Source organism: Myotis brandtii, unplaced genomic scaffold (assembly GCF_000412655.1).
Source record: "Myotis brandtii unplaced genomic scaffold, ASM41265v1 scaffold702, whole genome shotgun sequence".
NCBI classification, from domain to species: Eukaryota; Metazoa; Chordata; class Mammalia; order Chiroptera; family Vespertilionidae; genus Myotis; species Myotis brandtii.
Window position 1 is genome coordinate 1600743 of NW_005370755.1, and position 25792 is coordinate 1626534.

Here is a 25792-nt window from a genome sequence, read left to right on the forward strand (position 1 = left end):
GCCACCTTAACGCACCAACGCTAGACACTGGTTATAAGTGGGGTCAAGATACTGTAACAAGGCAAGATATTCATAGGTAGATAGAAGTTGCATTGTGCTGATTTTTGTTTTAAACAAAGCCTTTAGATTGCATTTGAGATACACATAAACTAAACTAAGTTGTTTCATTATTATCCTTTTTTTGGTAAACTATCTTAAATAAACGAGAGTTTCTAAGGCATGATTACTCATTTCTAAAAATACTAGCCAAAGTAACTTCTATTATTCAGAACCGAGGATTTCTGAGAAGTGGAAACCAGGTAGCTGTGTATATCGTGAAGAATTGATGTCACTGTGTAAGAGCTATTAAAAAATACAAGAAAAACGCTTTCAGTAAAAAATATTTCATGCAAATAATACAAATATATCTACATGTAATTACATTCCAAGACAAGGGGCTACACATAACAAAATGCCTTTGTTTGCTGTAACTAATACTCAGCTTTGGGCTCTTTAGTGCTGTTTCTTTAGAAATAAATGAGGGATTTGTATGGAGAAAGTCTATCAAGCAATTAATACTTATTAAGCATATGCACTGAAATTAATTGTCCACTATAAACTAGTTCTGTCATCTTATTCTTCCTCTTCATTATTCCTATTGCACTGCATCCTATGATACCTGTGTTCCTGTGAACATAACCTACTATACTTCCCCTTATTTATATAAGCAAACTTGATACCTTCTCAACTTAACTAAAATGTACTTCCTTTTTACTCCCCCTGGCTCACGATCCTCCATAAACTCCCAATACACCTGACAAGGAGAAAAAGATGACACTTTATACTGCTCTCAAGACTCACTTTATTACCCCCCTCATGTCTGAGGTCTACCCGTTTGCTTTACTTCAGCTCCTCCCATTTTGTCCTGGGCTTTAAAATGTCACTCTTGTGCTAGCCGGTTTGGCTCAGTGGATAGAGTGTCAGCCTGTGGACCAAAGGGTTCCAGGGTTCAATTTCAGTCAAGGGCACATACATTGGTTGCAGGCTCCTCCCTGGTCCAGGCCTTGGTCAGAGTGTGTGCAGGAGGCAACCAACTGATGTGTTTCTCTCACATTGATATTTCTCTCTGTCTTTCCCTCTCTCCCTAAAAATCAATGGAAAAACATCCTCAGGTGAGGATTAAAAAAAAAACAAAAAACAAAACACAAACTAAAACATCACTCTTGTCTGGCCAGCATGGTTCAGTGGTTGAGCATAGACTGATGAACCAGGAGGTCATGGTTCCATTCCTGGTCAGGGTACATGCCCAGGTTGTGGGCTCGATCCCCGGTATGAGATGTACCGGGGGCAGCAGATCAATGATCCTCTCTAACCATTGTTGTTTCTCTCTCTCTCTCTCCCTCTCCCTTCTTCTCTGAAATCAATAGAGGTATATTTAAAAATAAATCAAACATCTCTCATTCCTCTTCATCCTATCTTTGTTCTTGTTGAGTCCAAGGAATGAGAGTAAACTTTTCTAAAAACAGTAACCCCACGTTTCCTAATTCTTCAACTGCACCCCACTCCAGCAATCCCCGTACCGGGTGACATGTTGGACTCTGACAGCTCATAACTATTTCACCTGCAGATTTGCTTTGGAAATGCTCCACCTTTCCCCTCTCATTTGCTATGCATTGATGAAGAGCTTACTGTGCACCAACACTGTGATGAGGCTGGGTTGTAAAATGGAGAACAAACCTCAAGGTGGCTATCCTCATGCAACTGACAGCTGGCTGAGGGAGGCGGGCATTTAGAAAATACACAATATATTACAAATTGCGGTAGATTCTGCAGAACAAGAGAATGCTGTGCTGGTCTAACATAAGGAACTTAATTTAGTCTGCGAAGGCTGCGCAGGGAGTTCTTCCTGAGGTAGGAGCATTTAGGCTGATAACTGAAGAATAAGCAGAAGCGAGATAATGGGGGGAAGAGGGTGGAGTGGAGGAGAGGCCCTGTTTCAGAATTTCCCGGAACTGCCTTCATCTCTTTCTATTTGCTCTCACATTTTTAGCGCCTTCAAAGTCTAGATCATGCCCTTACATGTCTTTTGAACACTATTTTCAAACATCATTAAGGATCCCGGCCAAATCTAATGGCACTACTACCTCCATAAGACCATTTCCTGTCATCTCTTTGATATTTCTTAAAAATCATGTCCATGAAAATATGTTTAGTATTTATTCTCTACATATGATGAGTTTATCAGTGCAATGCTTACTTATAAACTTATGAATTAACATGTATACTAATTGAAGAGGACCAGTATTTTGCTACTTTCATTTTTATAAATAATATTATACATTCTCTCCAGCTGTAACATCTTCATTCTGATATTACTGAAGCATTTTAAAAAGTCATCAATAGCCCGAATCACTAAGTAGAGTGGACTTGAATCAATCCTAAGTCTGCCTAATTTCTTGGTCCTTATAAACTTGTGTGTGTCTTGAATCTCCTGTTTTATTTAGTGTCTGGGATCAGATGTTGTGGGCTTCTCAACCTCTTCCTTCCGGGTGTCCCCAAAAATGCATACACACACTTTGAATAATTATAAAGGCAGTGTTTATTAAAGTACCTTTCATTTTCAACATTGAGCTATCAGCTGTTAAAGTGTGTATACATATTTTGGGGACACCCTGGATATGAATCTCTAGATTTTGTTTCCAGTAGTCTCTTTTCCCTGGAGATCAAACCCTCATTTCTGTGAAACATCCACATTATGCCTGGAATAATTTCCCATAGTTGTGAGCTCCCACTTGTCATTTAAACCTTTTTAAAAATGATCGTGGTGACTCCAAAGACTTAGTTCTCTCCTCTGTGTTTTCACAGCATTGTGTTCATACATATGCTAATTGCTTTGTAATTATATATTGGGTAACTATTTATTTCCCTGATCCAAACAATGAGCTCTCATAGGCACAGGGGTCATGTTTTACCCAATTGTGAATTGATAGTGCTTAAGGCAGTTATTAAGCATAGGAGATACTCAATATGTATTTGCTGAATGACTGTACTTGAAACTCCAAATACCTTCTAAGTACTGCCTCATGCATATTCCTCTGAAATCTAAAATTCCACATATCCATTTTAAAATTGTCTTTATTGATGTATAATTTACATAAAATAAAATCCACCCACTTGAAGTGTATTTTCAAGGAGTTTAGAGTATATAGTTGTGTAACCACCACCACAACTAAAATATAGAACCTTTCTGTCACTCTATAAAAAAATCTCTCTTGCTCCTTTGCACCAATTCCCTTCCCCACACTCAGTCCATGGCAACCACAGTTCCGCTTCTGTCACTACAGTTTTGCCTTTTAAGGATTTCACATAAACTGAATCAGGCAGTATGTAGCATTTTGTGTCTGGCTTGCTTCGCTCAACATAATGATTTTGAGATTCATCCATGGTGTTGCACGTATTGATAGTTGGTTACTTTTTTATTGCTGAGCAGTATTTCATCATATGAATATACCACAGTTTGCTTATTTATTCATTATCTTGGGTTGACTCTTGTTTATGGCTATTAGGAATAAAGCTTCTACTAACATTTGCAGGCACGCCCGTGTTTCCATTTCTTTCAATCGCGGGGTCATATGGTAGGTATCTGATTAACTTCATAATGAACTGCCTGTTTTCCAAAATGGCTATATCACTGTGCATCTCCTCAAGCAATATGTATATTAGAGTTAACAATATTCCAACATGGCATTGCCAATCTTTGTATTTTATTTTACCTGTTCCAGCGGGTATGTAGTGGTACAAAATGGCGTTTTTGTGTTGTCCTAATATCTCATGAGACTAATCGTTTGCCATTCACATTTCACGTATTTTATTTGGTGAATTATCTGTTCAAATCTTTTGCCTTTTTTTTACTATGCTATTTCTAATTTTATTATTAAGTTTCAAGAGTTCTTTACTTATTCTACATACAAGTCTTTCATTAGGTATATACTTGGCAAATAGTTTCTATAAGTGTGTTTTGTTTTATTTTTGAGTTTCTGTTTTAATTTTGAATAAGTCCAATTTATCAATATTTTCTTCAGTGTTTTGTGTTTCTTTGTGCTCTATGCAAGAGACCTTTGACTAACCAAATGTCAGGATAATTTCCTCCTTTGTTTTCTTCTAGAAGTTGTATGTTTAGCTCTTATATTTAGGTCTCTGATTCATTTCAACTTAATTTTTGTATATGATGTAAGGTACAGTCGATTGTTCTAGCTCCTTTTATAGAAATTATCTTTTTTTTCTTTAAATTAACTCAGTACCTTTGTTGAAAATCAATTGATCATATATTTTTGCATATATTTCTGGACTCTCCATCCCACTTCATTAATCTCTATGTGTATTCTTTACCACAAAGTAGTCTTACAGTTAGTCCTCGTAAGTAATGTAGTCATCCAACTTTGTTTTTTTCAAAATTATTTTGGCTATTTTAGGTCTTTTGTACTTCCAAATAGTTTTTTGAATCAGTTTGTCAATTTCTACAAAAATGGCTGGCTGCTAGGATTTTTATTGGGATTACATTGAACCAATAGGCCAAAATTCAGGAGAATTAACATCTTAATAGTACTGAATTGTTTAAACCAGGGGTCCTCACATTTTTAAAACAGGGGGCCAGTTCACTTTCCCTCAGACCGTTGGAGGGCAGGACTATAGTTTTAAAAAAAACTATGAACAAATTCCTATGCACACTGCACATATCTTATTTTGAAGTAAAAAAACAAAACGGGAACAAATACAGTATTTGTATTTGCATGTGGCCCGCGGGCCATAGTTTGAGGACCCCTGGTTTAAACAATGATCATGCTATTATTACAACATTCATTTAGGCCTTTTTAAATTTTTCTCAGCAGTTTTGAAATTTTTCTTGCATATACAGAAATAAATATAAAGCTATTCAGAGTATTTCTATTTGAGGAAGCATCAATGATTTCTATGTTTCAATGAATTCCTATAGTATACTTCCAATGGTTATAGGTGTTTTAGTGATGCCCCATTTTCATTTCTGATATTGGTAAACTGAGTGTTCCCTATTAGTATTGATTAATCCTGTCTAGAGGTTTATCCATTTTATTGATCTTTTCACAGATTCAGTCTTTGATTTCATTGTGTTTTTTTTCTATTATTTTGTCTTCTCTTTCTTTGACCTCAGCCTTTATCATTCTTATTTTACACACTCTAGATTAAATTTGTTTTCCTTTTGTAATTTCTTAAGAAGGGGGCTTAGTTAATTAGTTTGAGATCTCTGTTTTTCTAATTAAACACTTAATACTACACATTTCCATCCAAATACCACTTCTATTTTCATGTTCATGTTTTCCTTTATATTCTTAAACATATGGAGTATATTTACAATAGCTGTTTTATCAACTTTGTGTGCTATTTTCATCATTTGGTAAGTTCTAGGTCTGTTTCTATTGATTTATTTTTCTGCTGATTATGGGTAATATCTTCCACCTTCTTTGCATATTTGTTAATTTTTAAATGAGATTCTGGATATTGTGAATTTTACTTCAGTGGGTTCTAAATTTCTTTAATTTGTTGTATCTCTTTAAAGTGTATTTTTTCTGCTATGCTGTTACATTTCTTGCAATCATTTTGAACCTTTTGATATTTGCTTTTATGCTTTCAGACAGATCCAGAGCATGCTTTAATATAAAGGTTAATTTAGCCCCAGTACTAAGATAATAACTTCTGAAGACTTTACTCGATGCCCTACATGTTACAAAATCTTTCCATACTGGCTGGTGATAATTAACTATTCCTAGTCCTGCATAAACTCCAGGAATTGTTTGACCTTATGCTTTCTGGTGTTTCTTTTCCTAAGCAGTTTCCTCATACACGTAAGTACATAACTGCCTTGCGAAAGATTTAAGGGGCACTCTGCAAAACTCCAGAGCTTTTTCTGTGCAGCTACTTCCTGTCTGATACTCTGCCTCCCACACTCTAAGCATATAGGTCTCCCTGGATTCCTCAAGTCAGCAAGACTGCCGGCTCTGTTTGGGTTTGCTGGTCCTGGACTGTAGCCTGGAAACTGCCTCCCAGAAGGAAGCTGGGGGCAATCATAGAACTCACCAGCTTTGCTTTCTTCTCTCCTGGGTCACAGTCCCACAGTGGCTACTGTTCGATGTCTAAATGTCACTGAATATACTTTGTCTGGTATTCTAGCTGTTCAAGGCAGGAGGGTTAATCTGATCCCAAATATTTCATTGGGATTGGAAGCAAAAGCTATATTGTTTAATTATTTAATACCAAGAAAGTCACACTAAATTTGTAAGTTATCCACACAGTTCAGGTAACTGAAATAAAGTTTCTTAAAAATATAATTCTAAGAATATGTAACACTAAAGATTCTAAGACATAGAAGATAACAGGGTCAATGTTCCCAATTATCTCAAAGTTAACTTACAGTCTCTTCTTTGACATATTGTACCTCACAAAATCCAACATCTGTACCTCACTAAAAAAGGAAGAACTACCAGCATAATCTGTCAGAGATGTAGTTGCAGATTGCTGACCTGAGTAATGAATTGTACATTGAAGATGACATAAGGAAAATGTGACAATCCTGAAGACTATTCAATTAAAAAGATTTGCTAGCATTAACTAGGATTATCTCCATCCGTCATTATAAGGAATTAAAAAATAAGAAATACTTGCCCCTATACTCCTAAGAACTCCATATACCTACCCAAAAGGAAAAATATATTTAAAAAGCCATAAAGAATTTTAAAGTAGGAATGTTTACCATAAATTCATAGGGAATTATGAAGATAAATAGCACAACCATGTCTTGTTCACTTATATTTTCTTGAAATATGTGACTTCAAAAGTTATCCTAGTGAAACCTACAAAACAAATTACAATTGCACTAATATTGGTGGTAAATGTTTTATCCTTTATATAGATATATAAAACACATCTATATAAAGAAAATATATTTACCATTTACATATTTACCATAACACATATAGAATCAGCAACAGAGCAGTATACATATATCACATTCATTTTCCTTTAATACCATTAAATGCACTCACTTTCCTTTATATACTTACTAGAGGCCCAGTGCATGAAAATTCGTGTACTCGGGGGATGGGGGGTGGGTCCCTCATCCCGGCCTGCGCCCTCTCGGGGAGTGGGCCTAAGCTGCTGTCTGGCCTCCCTCTGTGGGGAGGCAACTGGCGACCGGGCAGGCCTGAGACCCTGCAAGTGGCCGCCCTCCTCCCCCGCTGCCAACACTGGTGGCCTCCCTCTGAGGGAGGTGACCCTGGCAGACCGATCTGGGGATGGTGCTGGCTAGTGAGTGGCCGGCCCCGCCCCCCCAAGGCCCCTCCGCCGCTGGTTGCCAGCTGGTTGCCACCAGCCCGATTGCTATCCCCTCCCTATGCCCACTGGCATGTGCCTTGGCTGGCCTGGCGCCGCTTGCTCACCAGCCCTGCCCCCTGCCAACTGGTCGTTCTACCATTTGGTTGATTTGCATATTATGCTTTTCTTATATAGGATAATGCAAAAAATGGAAACTTGGATATCTGATAGTACTTGGCAGTTGCTTACAGAATTATAAATTAATCTGAAGAAAGATGAGCACTCAAATGTGTAAACGACATTTAACTTTTTGCTGTTTTTAGTACCCATAAGTCATACTTTGTCTTAGTTAGTGATCTGTTGTTTTATTGTATGAACCCACTATATAATTTTGATGTTCTTGATCACTATTGTTATACTGCTCCCTCAAAAAAGGTTTTGCCAAAAAAACAACCCTGTAGGTTGCTTAGTGTAAAAAAAAAAAAAAAAAAAAGGTTTTGCCAATTCATATTCATCCCATTAGCATTCACCACCTTCTAACATACTACACAATTTACTTACTTATTATGTTTGCTGTTGATTGCCTATCTCCCTTCATTAGAATGTAAGTTCTATAGAGCAGGATCTTTTTTCCCCCACTGCTATATCTCAAGTGCCTAGAAAAATGCCTGGCATGAAGATACTCAAGAAATATGTGTTGAATGAATAAATGTCACTTCATTACTAGAGCTTTTTCAGGCTTCTCCACCTGGTACCAAGAATTTTCAACTGGAAGAGGCCATCACCCATGTATGCTATGCCTACTTTCCAGGAGTTGAGTGAAAAGAGCACTCGGAGTTACATCTAATTTCACACAAAAAATACCCAAATGTATTATTTATTTTTTGTGATTCACAAATTTGGAAAATATGCATGAGCTGACCTTATAGAAATAAGAACAGCTCAGTGATTTTCTTCCCTTTCCTACTATGGCATTTTTTTAGAACAAGTACATTATACCATAAGACTCGCCTCATTCAATTAATCAACAATTTTTTTATTACTGAATATGTGCCAAACACCATTCAAGGAGTTGGGGAATACATTAATAAGACAGAGGAGGCCCACATTTCATGGAGCCTACATTAGTATGGTGGGGGTTAGGGGGTGACAGGGTAGAGACAAGCAACAGATGCATGGACAAGAAGCCATGATAACTGTAGATTGGGATGGAAGCTTTACAAGACCTTATGATAGGACCAGAAAGCCCTAGCCAATTTGGCTCAGTGGATAGAGCATCAGCCTATGAATTAAGGGTCCCAGGTTTGATTTTGGTCAAGGGCATATACCTCAGTTGCAGGCTCAACCCCAGCCCTGGTCGGGCGCATGCAGGAGTATGCAGGAGGCAACAGACTGATGTGTCTCTCTCTTACATGGACGTTTCTCTCTCTGTCTCTCTCTTACCTTCCACTCTCTCTAAAAACATCAATGGAAAATATCCTCTGGTGAGGATCAAAAAAAAAAAAAAGAAAGAGAAAAAAAAAGAGTCAGGAAAATAGTAACTTAGAGAATGGTTTATAGAAGGCCACTATCTCCAAGGAGATGGTATGTAAAGCAAATATCTGAAGGATAAGGAGGCAATCATGACAAACACTGGGGAAAGAGCTGAAGGGAAATGCTTCTAGGATTATCAGTGCAAGATCCCAAGGGTTGGCAAAGAATAAAAGAACCTGGGTGGCAAAGAAAGCAGAGTGAGGGTAGAGTGGTATATGACTGGACAGGTGGGCAGAACTTCCATTGGCCATGATAAACAGTTCGATTTTTTTCATGAGAGTGATGGAAAGCCACTAAGATATTTTAAGTAGAGGAACCATATTTTTTTATTATTTATTTATTTATCCTCACCTGAAGATATTTTTCAATTGATTTTTAGAGACAGTGGAAGAGAGAGGAGAGGGAAAGACAGAGGGAAATATGGATGTGAGAGAAACACATCGATTGGTTGTCTCCTTCACGTGCCCTGACTAGGGCCCAGACCAGGGAAGAGCCTGCAACTGAGGTGCATGACCTTGACCAGAGTCAAACCCAGGACCCTTCCATCTGCAGGCTGACGCTCTATTCACTGAGCCAAACCGGCTAGGATGGAACCACATGTTTTAAAATGGGTTTTTAAATAACTTTCTGGCAGCTATATATTGAATAAATTGGGAAGTAAGAGTATGGTGACTGACAGCACAGGCGATAGAGTCAGGCAAAGCGGAGTTTATATCACAGCTTTTCCTGAGTATATTGGAAATTGTATATAATACACATATATGGTTATAATAGAAAGTTTTACTCTATCAGAGCATAATTTTTAAAAAGTACTCTCACAAGGATAATTTATACTATTCTTTTTAGTTTTTATTTTATTCTAAATTTCTATATATGATCAAGCATTATGGAACATTTGTATATTTGACCATGATATGATCTTTAGTTTTATTATGCTGAGCACTTGTGTGTGTGTGTGTGTGTGTGTGTGCGCTTGCGCGTGTTTAAAATCTAATCCAAATAATACATTGTTGGAACAATATAAACAAATAAATAAGGTGAAAAATATAATCTATATATATAAAACCCTAATATGCAAATAGACCAAACAGCTAAGCAACCGAACAACTGAACCGGTCACTATGACATGTGCTGACCACCAGGGGGCGTGCACAGAACATGGTGGGCGTCGGCAGTAGGTGGCAGAGCACGGAACATGGTGGGCATTGGCCATGGCAGGACAGTGGAGCAGGGGCACCAGACCAAGGCACAGTGCCAGTTGCTGTCATTGGGCCAAGCCTCTGGTTGTTACTGAAAATTCTTTGCTCTCACATACCGTGGTCCCACCTGGCACTTGCACCTCTGCCAGCGCTCACACCCGCTGCAGGTGCTGGAGCCACCGCTTGCACCCACTGCTGGCACCTGGTGCCGGTCCCGATCACTCAGTGCCTTCAGTGGGTGCAAGCAGCTGCCAGCCCTGATCATCCCTGAGGGCTTCTCCACCTGTCCCTACTCCTGAGGGGTGATCAGGGCAGCAGCCGCCACTTGCACCCGCACCCACTGACGGCGCTGGCCCTGCTTGCACCTGCTGCTGGTGCTGGCCTCCATCACTCTGCGCCTTCAGCGTGTGGGAGCAGCGGCTGCGGTGGGGGCTGCCAGCAGACAGGGGACTGAGGGCCTCGGTGGGAGGGGCTGGGCAGGGGTGCAGAGGATGGGCTGAGATCTGCCCCTGTGCCCACTGCAGCCTCACAGACCACAGTTCCTTTCAAGGTGCACAAATTCATGCACTGGGCACCTAGTAACCTTAATAAGATAAAGATTTACATACGGGACCATACACATAATATTTAAAACTCTAGGTTGTGGATATGTTAGGTACCACTTTCCTCTTTAATTTGCTTTAAAAATAGTGCTTGTCACATAATAAGAGACTATTAAGTGTTAGCCATTAACTTTTATTTTTATAATGAATTGAAATTTATCACCTACTAGAAAATACATATAACCACCACTGACCTCCACTAATATTAAAAAACTAACTTTCTAGTTAACGCAAACATGTTCAACTGAAAGCATCCACAGATTCATCATTCATTCAATCGATGCAGCATAAGGGATGTTGATGCAAAATATAATATAATAAGATCTCTTATTTTAAAATGCTGGATTTAGGATCTTTCATTATCTATTTGCTTATTATCATCATATTTCTGCACAACGTAAAGGGATACCACTCTGACAGATGATATATACACCTTAAATAAAAATTTAATTTTCTCTCTATATATTTTATATTCTTGTAATGACTGATATGGGTTTTTATGTACCTCCTTTGTATGACTTTCTAACATTTGGGAGTTTACTTACAGGATCTGGCAAGATAGTACAGGTTGTGGATGAACAGGTTTCCTTGACTCACATACAAGGATCAAGTAGGGAAACAGGAGGGTGGAGGTTAGCTCACCCCCATCCCCCACCACAAAAACCAGTGTGATGTGCCCTTTTGGACACTGAGTGAGTAATGAAGTTGGCATGCTGCCCTTCCACTTCTGACCTAGAGTTTCAAAGAAGCCAGGCCCGCAGGCTCAGCGATGTGAAAGGGAAAATGTGAACTGGCCACAAGTTCAGACTGTCCACCCCAACACCCACGTAGGGTGTAAAACAGTGACAGCCAACTTGGGAATGAGAACCATGTCTGCAGAAGACTGAGGAGGAGGAGAAACAGGGCCATGATTCTTGCCCTTTTCTTTTGAACTCCTGAGAACAGGAAAAGGTAAGGCCGAAAGTTTCCAGCAGTAACCTGATCTAATGAATGTTGTTGCACCAAAGTGAAGAGCTACCTCAGATGAATACATGTTACAGAAGAAAGGCTTACCTTCAGTAACTCCTAGAAATAAGTGTCTGAAATCTGAAGGAGTTTGACTACTGTTATTGGAAAAAATTCCATTTAAAATATACTACCATATGTTATTTTAAAATTTTAATTTTTTAAATAAGGAACATAGGGTAGACTGTAAAATGATTATTTGTTTGGAAAAAAATAAAGTGTTCTACTGGGTGCAAATCCCATGGGTTGTTTTACCTGTTGACCTGACTGACAGTGACTCTTCCCTCCTGATCACGGTCCAATGGCAGGGCCTTAAGTGTGAGCTTTAAGAGTCAGGAATGAAGATACTAATTCCATCTCCTCTCTTCGGTATTTATTGCAAAGCATATAGAGAAGGCACCATGGGCATCTATTGGGACTCGAAGGGTGAAATCAGCATAGCACAGTTATGTAAATCATGTGTGCAAATGACACAGCTTGTGTAATTATCAGTGTAATCCACCTCCAGGAAGCAAAGGAGGGGGCAGAGGGTGGGGCAAGTTCACACTTGGGAGATCATCCAGAAAGTGGGCCAGGTGCCAGGTCTACAATCAGGTGAGAACAGTTCCTTCCCCTGGGAAGCCTACACTTAATGCACCATCACTATCATGAATGACTTGCACTAGATTCAATTTCTGAACCTGCATCATATAATCCAGTATGTCTGTCACTATATACTGGCCCATGAATTAGTTATTTTTTAAGTGGATCTCTTTGGCAAATCTGGTAGAAAAGTCAAGGTGATCAGGTTTTAAAATACTATCAATATGAATATAACTGATGATAATCTTTTGGCCAAATACCTAATTTTCAGACATTTTTTTTGCTCCCCACTCATTTCACAAAATAATCAGTACTGTTAGTATCTAGAACCTGTAGTAATTTCATGTTATACAAATAATTTTGTATGTAATATAAACTAAAGGTATTTTTTTATGTACTTTTATTCTGGCCATCTCCTTAAAAAATAAAGTGAAGTAATAGTGAAGTGAACCTTGAAGGATGGGGGTAAAAAATCTATGAGAAAGATGAAAGAGTAGAAGGCAAAAGTAGAGACAAGAAGGAAGATAATTTAAATAAAACAAGATGGAAAGAGGGGGTGTTAGGAAAGAAGAGTGAGTGATTACAAATGCTCCATGCACTTTAGAACACCTTTTAGTTTAATGGAATTCCTGATCAGCATCAGTCAGCAACTTAAGGAAGCGAAGTGGCTGTGGTAGTGAATGCTTTGGTAAGAAGCCACAGTATATTTGAGGGTACTTCATTCTCATGAGGAATTAACAGACTTGCCCATATGAGACTTAAAACTAAAACATTAGCCATTAAATTGCTTCTTTAACAATGTAGTCAAAGATTGGTCCTTTCTCAATCCAAGTTAGTTGCTACTTTTAACTTTATTTTCAAGAAATTTGAATTTGAGGCGAAAGCTATCTCTTCTTACTGGCTTCCTTAAGAGCATGTAGTTTATACTTTTAAAATGCCTGTTGGTTGAACATTCTACTAAAAGTGAGCATCCACTCCAGAGGAGGTGAGTCATAATATTTTATTTTATGGTTAAGGGCATAAGTGAACAAGGCAAACTAGGGTTTAAAATAAAATGGAAACTTTTAAGTGAGTTTGCAGCAGTGCACTATTTAACTGACACATTTTTAAAAGAATCAATATTAGCAACAAATACAAGCAATCAATATTTCTGAGCTCTTTTTTATGGATAAAATAAAGTCCTTGGAATTATAGGGTCTTGAAAAATAAAAAGACAGTCCTTATAAAGAGAACTAAAAATGTACGAGGAGAGAGTTGTTGTTTTAACAGATGGACATTTACGTGGTACATCTGGTTCAGTCCCTTTTATAGGACAAAATAGCTTTAAACCAACAATCAGACATATAGAAAAAACTTCTTACGCTGAGAACTATCAAACACTGAACAGGTTATAAAGCAGTGTTGTAAAATTCAACATTCCCGAGGTGTTTGAAAATAAACTAGATATTTGTTCAGAAATGTAGACGTAGTGACCCTAAGTCCAGAAAGTTCCTCAAAGAGCTATACTCCAGGGTTTTCTGATACAGACACAGAGTCCCGCACAGCATGATGTTTCAGTCAATGATGGACCACATGTATGACTTAAGATTATAATGGAGCTGAAAAATTCCAATCACCTAGTGATGTAGCCACCGTAATTTTGTAGTGCAATGCATTCCTCACAGGTTTGATGTGGTGTAAATGAACCTGTGCTGCCAGTGGTATAAAAGGATGGACATAAAGTTAGAGGTAGGCTATACCTTCTAGGTTTGTGGAAATGCACTCTGTGATGTTCACACAACTCCTCAATGGCCTAATGACACATTTCTCAGGATGCGTCCCTTGTTGTTAAGTGGCACAAGACTGTGTAAGATAAACTATTTTTACAAAGTATTTATTTTTAAGTGACATCCAAATAAAAAATTACATCATGTACCAGTTTCATGGAAAGTAAAGGTTTTACTTTGAATTTTATAGCAAATCTTATTAAAAACAGGAAGCAATTCTTATTTTCTTAAAATGAGATGAACAAAAAAAAATATATGAAAAAAATTCCTGAACTGAACTGCTTATGCAAGGATATTTTATTTATATACTAGAGGCCCAGTGCACGAAATTCGTGCATTCGAGGGGGTTCCTCAGCCCGGCCTGCACGCTCTCGCAGTCCGGGAGACCTCAGGGGATATCCTACTGATGGCTCTGTGCTCGCCAGCTGCGAGCCTGGCTCAGGGCTTCTGGCTGAGTGGCGCTCCCCTTGGGAGCACACTGACCACCAGGGGGCAGCTCCTGCTTTGTTCGTCTGTGCCCTGGTGGTAAGTGTGCATCATAGGGACCTGTTGTTCCGCTGTTCGGTCAATTTGCATATTAGCCTTTTATTATATAGGATCTTAGTACAATATATTAGTGTTAAAACAAACAAGCATCTTAAAAATATGCCAGTGTTAAGGAATATTTGGTTTTTATTGAATATGAGACAATGAACAAATTTCTTTGAAGCATTAGGACTTTTCATTTTTAAATGTTTCTAAAAGATTTCATTTTTATGCAATACTCTTTTTTTATAATAATCTGAATCCAGTACAATCCAATGACCACAACTGAATTTTAGATATGGCATAACAACATTTGAGACTGTGTGAGAAGCATACTTACTGTTTCTTTTTATAATGTACACAAAGGAATTTATAACACATGTATATTATATAAGTTTCCATATATTAAAAATACATACTCATCTATGCTCTTTTAAATATTTAATTTGGGCACAGCATTAGTATATGTGAGAAAAACCTGAAATGCTAATTAGGAAGAAATATTCAATTCTAGTTCCTCCTAGATTTAAAAGATAAGGAGTATGTTAATATTACTTTGATTAATAGGAGTCCAGGGCTGCATGGAAAAACCATGTCCCCAGTGCATTGCGTATAATGAAGACAAAAGGAATACCATATCATATGAAGCAAACTAATCCAACTTCTAGGAATGAAAAAACTATAGTCACTTGTTAAACTAAAAATCTAAGAGACAAAACTTACTGAAAATCATTTTTAGCAGGCACACTGATTCAATGATTCATCATTAAAACCTCTATAATACTATGCTAGGTTATAAATTTATATAAAGCAAATTAGATGATTTGTGTTGTAAATCTTAAGATTAAGGAACAGAGAGTTTAAAATAGACACTAGTACCTTTTACTTTCTCACAGCCTTATATAATGTACAAAGTTGGGACATGTTTATAAAAGTGTAGTTTATTTTCTCACCAGACTAAAATTCTCCAGCAGATATACTGTTGATGATACATTTCAATTCTTTATTTCTCTTGCCTTTCCCTCTCCTCCCACTCTCTCTTAAAATGTCATTTAAATTTCACATATAAAAAAATCTTTTTTCCCTCTTTCTCAGCCATTTATTTTGTTCTGAGTGTTGCTAAGGGGCAAAGTAGAAAGAAGGTTGCAATTTCTAGGTATGTTTAAATTTAGCCAACACAATTGCAATAAAATAAAGGAATTCTAATAAAATGCCAAGCATCAAGACAAATAAATAGCTCTAAATAACCTATAATAAATGAAAATACTTTAAAAATCAAATACTGATGATCATTGTACAAAAAGAACGGATTGTATCATTTTATATTTTTTATTTCCTGAATGGAAAATATTACAGAATTAAGATACAGCCGTGCCATAACCAAAGCCAGAAAGGTTACGATATCTTCCGTCATCATAGTAAAGAAATGGGGAATAAAATATAGGAGTTGTTGACAGGAATTATCTGCTACTGAAAAAAACATCTGCTATTGGTTTGATATATTTCCAGAAATAATAAAATTATACTCTTAAAAATTATTGCCAGAAAACAAACTTTTCCATGGCAAATACTGGCACATACTATCAAAGATTTTTTGCTCTTTAAAGGCCTCTGCTTTATTATTTGTAAAATTGGGCATCCTTTCAAAATTTAAAAATGTTATCAATGAAAATCTAAAACATGCAAACAAATCAAGTAATCAAGATTTGTACACTTAAACCCATTTTCTATGAGGGAAGGAAAATTCAACACTGTTTTATACTTCTGTTGGTTTTCAACAAGACAAAGGGAGCTTTAACCATTTATTAAAAGGGAATATATTTTGAGTGAACAAACTATGCCTGGAACCACAAGTGGAAAATCAGAAACTCTCTGTATCAAGGATATCTCTTAGATTTAGGTTAGCAGATAGTAGCGGAGAAATCATATTGGCCTGGGAAGATCATCTGAAAACATCGACTTATTACGTGTAAAGCAAATCTATTTTAAAAGTTAAAACAAACTACAGCGAATAAAAAAGTGGGGCATGAGGACTACTCTCTTTAAGGTTTGCTCACAGAGACTGATCAGCAAAGTCGTGGGGGAAAAGATAATACATTGTATTAGCGTCATATAATATTAGTAGCACAGGGAGATTAAAGATTAAATTAAGTGATTTCTCAAAGTCACAGAGCTCATTTGCAGCGAGCCCATTCTACAACCTAGAAGTCAACATCTTGACTTCCAGATAGTACTTTATTTTTTTTCTTTACCATTTGAGTTGATTCAATCGAGTTAGAGTTTTATAGAATAAACATGGAGCTGTTATTTATCCTGTAGCATAAAGTTCAGAATTTGGAGTGTGAATCCAGGCTCTCCCTGCATGACCTATGAGACAGGAGTAGTGATAGCGAGAATCTCTCTTGACAGATGTCTCTCCAGCCTGCATGACCTATGAGACAGGAGTAGTGAGTGATAGCGAGAATCTCTCTTGACAGATGTCTCTCCATTCCCTTTGAGAAGCACAAAGATGGGGGGTCTGAGACACTGATTTCCTGACGCTCAGAGGGGCCTCTTTGGTGTGCCCACATAAATACTTCAGGCAGTTGAACTGGATACTAAGGGTCGGTCATGATTCTACCCACACCTATTCATGCCAGCTGAATCTGTTATTACAATTATGTTAATTATTAAAATATCCATATTCTGATAAAATAAGTATAAAAAGAAAGTTCTTTCTATAAAAACTAATTTTATCACTTTAGAAAGATTCAATAAAGGTGAGTTGATAAAAACAAGTACTAAAAACTTGGAGGTGGGCAAAGATAATAAAAAAATTATATAGAATGCCATATATTTTTTTCTAAGTGTCTTTTTATTGTTAAACTGATAAGTATAAAATCTTACAGAAACTTAAGTGCACATCAACTGTGGGCTAATTGATACCAACCTACCAGATGGAAAATTTTCAAATCTAAAATACAGGTTACGGAGATGCAGTAATAATACTATACAACACCGTAGCTAAATAAAACGAAATAATGAACCAGTGAACAGTCATTACCCATAGTGAGGGGGGGTGGAGCAAAATACCTTCTACTAATAATAATATCACAAAAAGTTAAAATCATTACATTACACTTAGTACCCTATACTAGCTATTTTAAGCACTGGTTCTTAAAGTTTAGTCAATCTGTGGCATATTCTCTGTCTTGCCTCCATAGTCATTTTTACTCTTCTTTGCTCTGCTCTGCTCCTGCAGAAAGCTCATTTCTATTGGATCCTTCAATCCATTTTCACTCTTCTTTGCTCTGCTCTGCTCCGCTCCTGCAGAAAGCTCATTTCTATTGGATCCTTCAATGGGATCTTTTGTCCCCTGGCTTTTGTTTAGGGTCAGTTAATGTGTGGCATCAGCAAGAGTTAACGTGGAAAGAGTGAGGCTAAGGTGTTTATTCCTCAGTCACAGGTTAACAGATGTGCACTCCCCTATTGAAGGTCAGTGTTCAGGACGTGTCCTACCTCGCTTAATTCCAGTGACCTCTCTATTCCCTTGCCTCTTCAGATATGGGGCTGCTATTTACTTCTTGCTATTGCTAGCCTCAGAGTGCTTCAACCATCCCTTGTTGGTTTCCTTTATGCCTAACCATTCTCTTGTAAATATTAGTCCTTTCAAGGATGTCTCCAAATTTTTCCCATTTGAGTGTCTGGCTGCTTTGCTGTCAGAACCCTGATTGATAGCTTTGGGTAGCAGGAGTGGCCCAAGGCCAAAGTCCATCAAAATGACAGTCTGCCAGTGGGTGGTTCAGGTTTGAAGAGAACACGATGGTCTCCTTACCAGGGAAATAATAGAATCCTGGTACATAAGTCTAGGCATGTGTTGGCAGCATGATTACTCAGATTACCACTGGTAATGGTATGGAATTCAGTGCAGGGGCAAGGCAAGGCATTAGGTGCAATGGCTTTCACTTGCTGAAGTGTGAAGACTGTAGTGTGGCATAACTACGATGACCCTAAGAAAAATATAGAGGAGAAAGAACAAAACGAAGGCCTTGAATGCTCAAATCAGACCAGAGGTAAAATATCAGAAAGTTTCTCAGTCAGCTCTAAGCCCCTATTTACTAAAGCCTCAGGGCAAATAAAGCTGCAGATCAACTCCAGAATCTGATTTGAAAGCTTATGGGATTGCCATGCTAAACAAAATGGGCAGAACCAATACCACTGGTCTTGGTAATGGGGTACTGATAGGGAAAGGGTGGAACAGGGGATGGTACCATCTGATCAAATACTGAGGGACTTACTCCTATTACCTCTCATTGACCCTAGGCTCACAAGTCAGATCCTAATATAGCCAAAAACCAAGGCCTGACCCATAAGGTGATGGCCTATACACGGAAGATTTAGGAAACTCCGCTGATCTGCATCAGCAGGAGTCTAGCTAGCATGTAAGGGAATGTCATGGATTGATTCTAAGGGTTTTATACCAAGAAGGTGAACTAGGATGCTAGATCAGGCCAAACCAATCAAAAGATGAGCATTCATCTGGGATTTGGGATTCAGCATATTGCCTTGAGCAGGTGGGAGTGGCTGATTAATTGATCCTTGATTCAATGATGGCTTACATAGAAAAATGTTGAAATGCCAAAATTTTCCTGGCAGACCAAACTGGAAGAAGTCCAAAAGCTCAAGTAAGTAAGAATATTGAAAAGGATCTCTTATGATTCATCCTGCTCAGCCTGTCCTTTACCATAGCCCTGGAAGGGCATTGGGACACTCCCTTCACCCAATAATTACCTGGGTGAGGAAAGAACCTGCGTGCTGGAAAAGCTGGATGGTAACCGTCTTCTCTGGCTGGAGAGAACAGCAATAGATGTGCAAATAGATCTGGGCACCCTGATCTAAATGTGCAGGGGTGGGCAAAGGTAGGTTTTCAGTTGTTCAGATGGAAAAAGACACCCAGGTTCTGATTATTACAACAGCTTTATTAACTATTTCCCATACTCACAACTGTAAACCTACTTTTGGCAACCCCTGTATTTTCTTTAAGCAAAGCTATTTCAGCATGTGGCACCAGCATATTTAGGTGTTTAATAGCCATGTGTGGCTGGTGGCTAACACATCGGGGAGCATAGCCCGAGAACTACCACATCTCCCAAGAAAGTCACTAAAACTGAAAGGTTGGGGTGGCGATCCCTACCACATACCCATGGAAGCTGTGTTTTTAGGCGAATGTGAGACCTAGATGGTTCTGTGGGTGGAGGCAGACTTAATCACCTCATGAATGCCAACTGCAAGTGCATTTCTAGGTGTAGTATCTTCACTGGATCATATTAAAATAGCCCCTGACACCAGGTATGAAGGTATTAACCATTTTTTAAAAAAATAATTCCTTATCAACAAAGATAATCAGAAGCAGTTTGCCTTCACATTGCAGGAACAGCATACTTTCACTATCTTACCTGAAGGTCAGGTCAACTCTCCTCTCTTTGTCATAATATAGTCCACAGAAATCTTGTTCATCTTGACATCCCACAGAACATCAAGCTGGAACATTACATTCATGGTATTATACTGATTGGACTTGATGAGCAGGAAGTAGTAAATACCTAAGATACCTGAATGAGACATATGCTAGAGGGTAGGAGATAATCTCAGAGACTTGTCGCCTTGGTGAAATGGTATGGACCGGGTGGTCTGGACGTGTTGGAATTGATCCTCGATAGCAAATGACAAACTGCTGCATCTCGCATGTGTCATCATGAAGAAGGCACAAACCTGGCACTCTCTTGGATTTTGGAAAAATAAATTCCACATTGGATACGCTGCTCTGAGGCATGTACCAGGAATTCACGGGGCTGTCGGTGTTGAGAGAGGACTGGGGCAGGAAAAGGATCTGCAGCATACCTCTGCTGTGATGAAAGCTGCCCTATACCTTTGGCTCTAAGCTCCAGCAATGCAATGATTTTTTTGGAAATGGCTGTGGCTTTAAAACATCTCTGTCATTAGAAGTATGAAAGTACAGATTTTTTTTTTTAAAAGTAAAGACATGGAATCTTGTACCAATAACTATTCTTATTTTAAGAACTCCTCCTATCTTAGTACTGGACTCTGTTTAAGACTGAGAGTACTGGGCCACCAGACTCTAAATGACTATGTGGCCCAAACTACACAAAATGAACTAGGTACAGTGGGGCCTTGACTTATGAGTTTAATTCGTTCCGAGACCGAGCTCGTTAAGGAGCTTGTTAAGGAGCTCGTTAACTCAAATTACTCTGTCAACTCAATGCAAAAAATCGGCCGAGAGACAGCTGGTATCTCAAAAAACTCGTTAGTTGGGACACTTGTAAGTCAAGGCCCCACTGTATTATCTGACTCAATATAACATTGAATCAGAGGTACATAAGAGCATTTCATTGTTAAATGAAACTGGGACCATGCAGGTTTGGGAAGCCAGGTGTATTTCATGAGCAATAGCTCAGGTGTCCCTGATACCTGCTACTACTGCTTCAAAATCTCTCCTCAAGCCACATGGATGGCTTCATGGGGTGTCTTTAGAGCCAAGTAAAAATGGAGGATAATACTGTGAATCTAGTTGTGAATGGATTGCATGGTATTTGGTATGAGTTGTAACCACTGTATCACAGGCCCTCTAAGGGGGGCTAGCCCTGAAATACCATAGTGACAGGATATTCCCCCAGAATTTCAGACTGTGCACTTTGCATGAAGGAGATAAATCTGAGGTAATGATACATGGTATGGTCACGGACTTGGAAGAACAAGACTGGAAAATCGGTGATAGAAGGTCTAGGGGAGAGTTGTGTGAATAAACCTCTCAGAACTGGTACAAAGTGGGATGACATGCCCTATGTGAATTCTCTCTAGAAAGTATCCACTGAGCAGAAGGCTCTTAGTAATCCGGACAAGAGTATCTGATGGGTGACCTAAACCAATCAGACAATCTATTTTGTGAATGTCGATCAGATTCTTTACCTAGCTACTCTTGGGCCTGTACAAAGTGGCAGGACCACCAGTGTTGTGAACTTCTAGAAATAAGGTTTGGGTCACCCACCATATAATGAAACCTGTCCAGCCCAGGTGCTAAAAAGAGGGTGAGGGGAAGATAGAATTGGTACTGGAAGAACACTAAGATGATCAAATTGAGCCTTCTGACCATTTAGAAGCATGGAATTTAGCAGTTTCACTTCATGTTTCCTCTATTATGAAAAGCATTGGTGATGACTAATATTTTAGAGTCCAGTTGGAAGATGACTGAATTGATAATACCCCTTGATGATGCAGTAACATCACTCCATTAAACTCTCTTTCATTAGCCAGTTTGAGTATGCTATATATATAGCTGCAAAAATGATGCCTTGATATAGCAACATCAACATGATTGTAGTTAGTGAAACCACAGTTCTGGTTTCTTTGGAACCTCAAAGTAGCAATATATTTATTTATAAATATACAGTTTCACAGAAACAGCTTCAATTTATACACACAAACTTTACAATTACACAGAACCATGTAAATAATGTTAAGGGTCTGGCCTGGCCAAAACTAATGAGTGGCCTATTTCTGGAGTGACATCTTTCTCTCCCCTCACTTCATCACCCACCAACTAGGTGCATCAGATGGACCATGCCTAATTTGCATAAAGAAGCTAAGTGCAGATGCCCAGCTCAGTCTAACACAAAAAACAAGATGACTTGACTTGTGAGACACCACCTACAGGGATAGAGTTGTTAATAGAACAAACATGAAATCAAGGAAACAGGAATTGAGATGAATATTGAATGTCTTCCAGAGGTGTCTCCAGGCATCAAACCTTCTGAGAATATAGCACATGCCAGGTAAAGAAACATGTGTACACTAAACCACAGTATTAAAAGCAACACAATTTTATAAAGAATAAAACAGGTGTTTAAAATTATTTTTGCTTCAATTTCATGCTATAGATATGTTCACGAAAAGCTATGTCTTATATAACCCTTGGTCAACTTAACAGCAGTTTAATAAGCCTGAATATATGGCTAGCTTAAGAAAATAACTCAAGTCTTAAGAATATTTCCATAAAAAATATTTATAATAAAAATACCACTTTAAGATATAGTTTTCGTAGCATAATTTCAAAATAAAATAAAAGTGTCATAGTGGAAACAAGTGAATTACTTTGAGTCAGGAGGAAACTAAAATATATAAAGTATGTTGTTTTAATGTTTGCATTAATTTAATTTTTCTATAGCTGCCCAACTTTGAGTTAATATCTAAATAGTTTTACATATTTCAGACGCATGTTAAAAAACTAGGTAAAGCCTGAAGACTTAACAGGAAAAAATGTAAAGAAAGATAATACAAACATTACCTCACAATCCACAGCACTCTCTAATACAATTTGTCAAAGTAGATGAAAATATCACTTCCATCTTATCTTTATATTAAAATTAAATTTTAATATGTCACTAGGGATAGAAGGAGCATCTAAAACTTACTTGAGAGTATCTATACTAATTTTTCACCTTTAACTTCTTGGTTATGGCAATTCATGCTAAAAGTCAAATGAGATTCATTCAGATTTCTAAGCATTCCTTTTCTTTCCTGTACTACATTCTAGCATTTAAAAAAAATCAAATTTCTTCGAGATTTTTAATGATGATTTATGAAGTAGAGAAAAGTTCTAGAGAACATCCAATGACTATAGTTTGAGAGATAAACAGAAGCTAACAGGAAATAAAATATACTCCAATAGCCAATTTTCTAATGAGCATAGTTTCAAGTTTAAAAATAGCAATATTTGACTTCCCACTGAGGCCCCCCAGCCTGGGTGTTGTAATCAGAAAAAAAAAATCACAACTTTCATCTCTTTTATGATAACATCAGCATGTAACTATAACATTTCACATTATCCTGGATTAACCATAATTATTGTGTTAATAATTATAAAACTGAAAAATCATAGAAAACTTATGTAAGAGCTGTTTTCTTACTTTGGCGACTTAAAATAAGAGACTTCAGTTAACAGTGCTCCTTTTAGCCAAGTCTATAAGAAGGGCAAGATTTATCAGTTATTCAATGCACACTAATAACAGTACTGTCTAGGTCATTCCTAGCTATGGACCAAAGCTGTAAGTTACTCTGCATTATTTATGGCACTCTCCTGAAGTCTGTTTTTGCTTTCTTCTCCAAGAGCTGCTGACACTTACCAGAGTGGGTCCTGAGGTGCCCTGTGAGGGCGTCCCTTCTTCTACAGGCATAGCTGCAGAAAGGGCATTTGAAGGGCTTCTCTCCAGAGTGTAGCTTTATGTGTCTCAGAAGATTGCCCTTCTGAGTAAAAGAAGCTCCACACTGGTTGCAGTGGAAGGGCCGTTCACCTGCGGGAAGGCAAAGAGAAGAGAAAGGTCAGGCAGGTGATGTGCAAGTGACTAATTCCCCATATACTGTTAGCTAGAGCCAGTCCCCATGCAGAGAATATTCATCTCCCTTCTGAGCCTTCTAAGCTCTTACCTCCCTAAAGTCTCAAACTTTAGGTCAAGTGTCCCCCTTCATATAACCTTTACAGGATTTCTCTCATTGACTCAAAAGAATAACAGTCATGGGATTGACAACTGGTTGAACAACTAGGTGTCATCACTTTATTGATGTTACTGGTCGTTTCACATAGACTATTTCAGTCTTCATAATGACATAATCAGGCATTTTAAAATTTACAAATGAAGAAACTAAAGTGCAAGTATCAAAGTTTCTGATGAGAGTCACAGAGCTAAGTACTCCAGCTGATAACTGAATCTCGGTCAGTGTGACTATATCTTGCTCTCTCTACTGTACCATGCTTTCTTTGAAAATCTCATCGATTTTGAATTGCAAGCCATCTTTAGTCTAACTCTCTCCTTTAGCTGATAATTTTCTTAACGGGGGACAAGAGAGTTGCAGTGAATGAACCAGGTTACGAAGCTCATTACCACAAAATCTCCAAATATAGCTCAGGTCTCTCAATTCTCCTACTCTACTCACTAAGAGTAAAAGCTTTGGCAAAACTTCCTTACATAATGAGAGCAAGTCCAAGAAAATTATTCATTCAAACATTTCTTATCTATTCTCTTTTTATTATGAAAATCATTTGTTTGATAGGAGTCTTTTATTCTATTACTGATACTGCTATAAGACCGTTTAAGCCGTAATTATCAGTTCAGTCTGTTGCCATCAACTGGCTGTCATCAATGTCATCAAACATAAAGACATAAAGTTGATGAAGTAAAATGGGCAAGTGGATCAAACTAACATCATTAATTAAACCATGAAGAAAATATTATTTTAATACCATTATTTTAAGCTTGTCTATTTTCTAAAGAGATACATAAAACATACACATGAATACATAAAAGTATAAATATATCATATTAAAGCTCAAAGTTTAGAATAACATTTAAAAAAATTCCCTTTTGGATAAACTGGGCCATTTCTGTGCTTGAAGTTAGATAATGATTAAAATTTTAATAGTTAAAAAAATTTTTGAACTGAATCATCATGTTTCATAACTTTAACTGAAACATTCATAATAATAAAACCTCAACATTTGGGGATGCCTTTAATATAATGCAAATTGTGATTTTTTCAATTTAAATCATCTAGAAAGCATAAAAAATAAACTGGCCCTTTCTAGCAGCTGCCACTGAACATTCTATCATACAGATTTTATATAAATGCTAAAGATACTGAGAAATTGATAGACCAAGTGTATCTTGAATTCTATAGTACTTGCTCATTTTGAAATTTAATAAAATTCATACCAAAAATGTATAATCTGTGGCTGTGTGTAGCAAGGGTTAAGGTTTTTTCTTAAGAATTCTGGAGATCTGATGAGCTCTGTTTACAAAATGTCCTATACTGCTGTATTAGGTTAAAAAAGCTAAAGTTGCCTTATATTTAATTTTAGTTACCTTTTTTATTCATTTGCTAAAACTAACAAATTAAATCAACACTAAATACTGTTTAAAAGAGAAATACTTGACCGAAAACCTCTCATATGCAGTCTTACAAAATAGTCAACAATTTATATCTAATTTGGCAATACTTGTTTATTTTACACACACTTGCACACACACATATAAACTTAACTTGATTCCTTGATATTTTTTCAATGGAATGGCATTCTACAACTTTTTAAAACCAGGGTTTTCTATTACCCACCCCTACCATGGAAATCATAATAAAAATGGAGAAGGAGGCACTTGCTTCATGAAGTTAACTTTTCAGACAGTAGGAAAATAGCAAATTATTTTAA

At 37.6% G+C, this 25792-nt stretch overlaps 1 protein-coding gene across 6 annotated transcripts in view; it reads right to left on the reverse strand.

The window, feature by feature from the left end:
* IKZF2 (IKAROS family zinc finger 2 (Helios)) overlaps positions 1-25792 on the reverse strand; it is a 146664-nt gene that overhangs the window by 20606 nt on the left and 100266 nt on the right. For all 6 annotated transcript variants that reach the window (XM_014529983.1, XM_014529985.1, XM_005882285.2 and 3 more), the window contains one exon: positions 23715-23882. In XM_014529983.1, coding sequence (XP_014385469.1) covers positions 23715-23882 — 168 coding nt within the window. The remainder of the gene's footprint in view (positions 1-23714; positions 23883-25792) is intronic.